Source organism: Sander vitreus, chromosome 1 (genome assembly GCF_031162955.1).
Source record: "Sander vitreus isolate 19-12246 chromosome 1, sanVit1, whole genome shotgun sequence".
Lineage (NCBI taxonomy): Eukaryota > Metazoa > Chordata > Actinopteri > Perciformes > Percidae > Sander > Sander vitreus.
Genome location: NC_135855.1, coordinates 40,368,068 through 40,373,067, shown reverse-complemented (window position 1 = coordinate 40,373,067; position 5,000 = coordinate 40,368,068). Strand labels below are relative to the sequence as shown.

The window sequence follows — 5,000 nt, the reverse complement described above, 5'->3', positions numbered from 1 at the left end:
GTCCATACAACGTTCTTTACGGGTCAAATTAATGATACATTTCAAAGAATTTTGGGTGTTTTACACAATTTTTATAGCAAATGAAAAAAGTTTAACAGCGTAATTAGGACGGAAACACCACTTTTAAGATTGACCGTTTTGGGTCAAATGGCCTTTTGAATGGGAGTGCTAGTGGTGCTACTATGATACAAGTATCACCAGGGGCTCTACACCTTAACGAAAGCATTGACAACATTGGTTGTGTTCACAGAGTTTACTAAAAAGAACTCACTTTAGCTGTTGTTTCCGCTCGGCGCCATCTCGCCAGTCAAAAAGTGTTCATCCGAATGAACGGACTCCATTGGAGGAAATGTCATTCTTATACGAGGCTCCTTTTTCATCTACAAGGTCAATATTGTGTTCCACTAACGACAAAACAACAAATAATCCGTGAATTTATATGGAACTAAGCTTTAGGAGCTTTCCATCTTTACTCTCCTCCCTGTTACGTTCATTCATGTTGTATAGTAGTTCCCCTAGCACTCCCATTCAAAAGGTCATTTGACCGAAAACGTAAATACGGTCAATCTTAAAAGTGGCGCTTCCGTCCTAAATATGCTTTTAAACAAAAGTTTGACTCGGGTACATTCACAAAAAGACCCTAGGTTGCATTACAGTTACGCTTTTAACTATTAGTCCAAACACCTCATAATATTTGTTTTATTCTTTACCTCAAAAATGAGGTTTAACGTCATATAAATAAGGTTTATTGATCATGAAGAAAACAAGCACTGAAAAAAGTGACAAAAATGTTTTGAAATGGATGGCAGACATGTTGACATGTCATAGCAGGAAAAGCACAGGTGGATTCAAACCATTAATGATGGCTGCATTCCCCTTAGGAGAGGTCCTGGTGTTGTTCATGCTGACTCACTGAAATAGCTCACTGGGACACTTGATGGAACTGAGCCATCGTTGAGGTTATTAATCTCAGCTGTGCTTTTCCTACTATGACAAGTCAAAATGTCTGCTGTGAAAAAGGTCCATTACTTTGTTTAAAGTGCCCATATTATGAAAAAAACACTTTTTCTGGGATTTGGGGAGTTCTTTTGTGTCTCACACGCATACACACTTTGAAAACAACCATCCATGCTGTTCTGAGTGAGATACGGTTTCTGAATGTGTCCTGCCTTCAGTCTCCGGGTCAGCTGTTCAAAATCGACACGGCTTGTGACGTCACAAGCCGAAACGAGCTGGCTAATCGCAACCGTTAGCTCGTAGCATTAGCGCTAGCATGCTAACGCTAATGCTAACGCTAGCATGCTACCTCATTCTCAATAGCAAAGCACTGCTACAACACACACTAGTTCACCATAATCTACAAAAGAACTACTTCCATGTGCGCCCTCATTTAGAAGAAGTCTCCCAGCTAATCCTGCCTTGTAACTGACTGAAGCTGGAGAAACAGCCTTTCTTTTACTGTCTATGGAGCTAGCTAGCTGACATGATCTACATCTGAGCTACTGAGCATGTGCAAGTGCAATCAAAGATAGTACAGAAGAAAAGAGGTCTCACTCTGTAGCTAAAACAGAGACCAGCTGAAAGAGGATCTGCAGCAGTGAGAGAGAGCTGTGCAGTACAACAACAATATGGTGTTTTTTGACAAATTAAACCATGAAAACCTATTCTGGTACAACCTTAAAATACAACTATGAACCTGAAAATGAGCAGAATATGGGCACTTTAAGTCATTTTTTTATGAATTATCTGATTGCAGCTTCTTACTACACTGTTAGAAAAGTCTAATATTCTGTGTTGATATGAATGTTCTTTAAAAGGTACAGAGCATATACTGTAAATCTACGGAATTGACCATTTTTGGATTAACAGAAATGTCCGTTAACGCTTAATGGAAAAGGTACTGTACCGGTATTTTTCTGCCAGGACATTATCCGTTTTTCTACGGAGTATTTTTTCTTACAGTCTAGTTTCTTCTCTCCTCTGTGACAGTAAACTGAAGATCTTTGAGTTGTGGACAAAACAAGACATTTGAGGACGTCATCTTGGGCTTTTTGGGAAACACTGATCCACATTTTTCACCGTTTTCTGACATTTTAGAGACCAAACAACTCATCCATTCATCCAGGAAATAATCCACACATTAATCACACAATGACAATAATTAAATGTTGACCTGATAATGAAGGTAGGTGCATCCTGAGCGGGACATGATCGTCTGAACCAAGAGTCACAACAATCCGTCTGATAGTAGTTTAGATATTTTTTATACTAGTTATACTATTATAGAGAGCTGGAAGTCACGCCCTTCTACTTCCGCTCCATGGGACCTATCTTTCGAAAACAATATGAACGGGAGTCAATGGAGACGTATTACGTCTCGTCTCTTTGGTGTGTTCTGAGGCACTTTTTTGACCAACCAGGAGAGACTGATCAGTCCAACTGCCTTTTCTGTTGACGGTCGGCCGTCTGGTTGGTGTGTAAGTGCCTTAAGACTGTGAAAATACGTAATTTGAAAAGACTTCACACTTCAACGTAGCATGGATGACATCTCGCTGAAGCTACGATGCCTGTGTGTATCGTACCAGGGATGTAATGTTACTCTAATGAGCAGCAGATCTCGCTCGTTCTTTTGCTTCTCTGCTGAAAACACTTCACTGGATAAAACACATCAGGTAAGAGAACGTTACATGTGTTGTGGAACAGCGCTAAGCTAGCTAGCTAGCTAGCGAGCAAGTTGAGCATCAAGCTAGGTGACGTAAACTGTGTGGGACGAGACTGAGTGGTTGCACACTGAACTAAGTGGTCATACGACAAACCTACGGCTAACTGAGACTTTCTTCGGTTGACTAACATCATATTTGTAATTCGTGGCTCAATTCAAACAGGATCAAAAAATAATTTGCCTCCCCCCGTTCACTCCCGTTCATATTTTTTTCTAAATAAAGGTCCCATGAGGTCCACCGGAAGGGGAGGGACTTTGCCTCTCTATGAAGGAATGTTTTCTGTTGTGTGTATTACTGTTGTTTCCTGACCTCACACTTCTGGACGCTGGGCGCCCGAGGACACTCTGTGTGGTTGTTCTTCTCCTCTGCCGTGTTGTCGCCGTCCTCTGGCCCCGTGTCCGCTGAGGCTCCCCACTGCTGGTTGCCGTAGTTTCCGTCCGGCGGCTGGCCGGCGGTGCCTTGCGACTGGCTGAGCTGCAGACGGATCTTCCGGTTCTCTTCCTCCACCTCTCGTACCCGCGACTCCAGCACGGCTCGCTCTACGACCTGAGCTGCCGGCGTGTCGGCCAGACAGGGAGCCAGGAGGAGGGAGCGCCCGTCTGCGGACGGAGACAGAGAGACAGAGAGACGGACAGAGGGGATTGTTACTTAAGTGAACCAGAGACAATGAGAACCGAGACGGCCCAACTCAGAGAAGTTCCCTGCAGTGGTGTAGTCTACGTCAGTCATTCCCAAACTGTGGTGCGCAGACCACTAGTGGTCCGTGAGGGTACTGCAGGTGGATAGAGATGGCCCGATACCATTTTTTGCTTCCCAATACCGATTCTGATACCTGAACTTGCGTATCGGCCGATACCGAGTACTGATCTGATACCAGTGCGTCATATATTTTATTATGTTTTAACTACTGTATACTACTATCCCTGTATGGATGTGATATGATGTATAACAGCTGTATACTACTATCCCTGTATAGATGATATGATGTATAACAGCTGTATACTACTATCCCTGTATGGATGATATGATGTATAACAGCTGTATACTACTATCTCTGTATGGATGATATGATGTATAACAGCTGTATACTACTATCTCTGTATGGATGATATGATGTATAACAGCTGTATACTACTATCCCTGTATGGATGTGATATTATTTCTATCTTTGTTGTCAGTCTGGCTCAGGTTAAACTCTTTGTGAAACATGAACGCCCCAGAACGTTCTTTTATTCTGCAGTTTGACAGTCAGTTATAACAAAAAAGAACATAAATACTAACTACTACTTTAACGTAGATTATCTTTAGGGCTTTATTACGTGGTATCTGATCGGTGCATTAACTCCAGTACTTCCCGATACTGATACCAGCGTTTTAGGCAGTTTCGGTATCGGAACATCTCTACAGGTGGTCTGTAGAAAAGCAATATAAAATATAAAATAATAGTTTTTTAACCTTCATTTTACCAGACTCCCCACTATGATATATACAGTTTACACTGCAGCCCAGTGGAGGCACATGCACGCCTGTACACCTCTATAAAAGATGCATGAAGCTATTGAACCATTTTTACCAAAGGGAACATAAGTAACTGCTGCTATGTTCCAACATATCGAGGACAGCAGCTGTTAACAAGCGCCGTCTTCTGGAAGTGTAACGCTGAACCCATTGCTTCACAAACCTCCAGGTGCCATCACACACTCATGTTTTCCTAGTTTTCGGTACAGAGAGTTTGTGAGCGACGTGTTCTCGTGAGTCTCACACTTTGAAATTGGCTCATCACACTTCCTCTCATCCTCTTTCTGCACCTTCCGCCAGCCCTCACTCTCCCTCTCCCGACAGACTGGGTGTGAATATTCCCGGAGTGCCTCAGGTCGGGGCGGGTAATGGTTTGTTATAAAGACACTAAAAATATGAGCACTGGCAGAGAGATGCATATAGTACTTTGATTAAACTGGACTCTTACCGAGTCATTTCGGAGGCCGAATGTGATTTATTTTATGGTTGAAGTTGACTTACAGTAGAGCTCTTTGAGTCATATCGTCAGAAAAACAAAAGGTCACATCAAGAGCGGTCCAAAAATGCAGCTGGCCGGAGCGCTGTAACTCGTGTGCAACCCTAAAAAATCCCTTTAAATCTAATAACTGCATGTGGGCTCAGATTGGGTCCTCTGATGCCTGAACAAGGCACCGACACTCGGCTGCTTTCTGACGGGCTCCACTGGCTAGGAAGGGACTTTAGAAATGAATCACGTGTAGTTAGCACATGGGGAGCGTG

The 5,000-nt window shown here is 42.9% G+C and overlaps 1 protein-coding gene across 1 annotated transcript in view; it reads right to left on the bottom strand.

Moving 5' to 3' along the window:
* large2 (LARGE xylosyl- and glucuronyltransferase 2) overlaps nucleotides 1-5,000 on the bottom strand; it is a 116,048-nt gene that overhangs the window by 32,272 nt on the left and 78,776 nt on the right. The window contains exon 4 of the mRNA XM_078255863.1: nucleotides 3,033-3,322. Within this exon, the coding sequence (XP_078111989.1) occupies nucleotides 3,033-3,322 (290 nt within the window). The remainder of the gene's footprint in view (nucleotides 1-3,032; nucleotides 3,323-5,000) is intronic.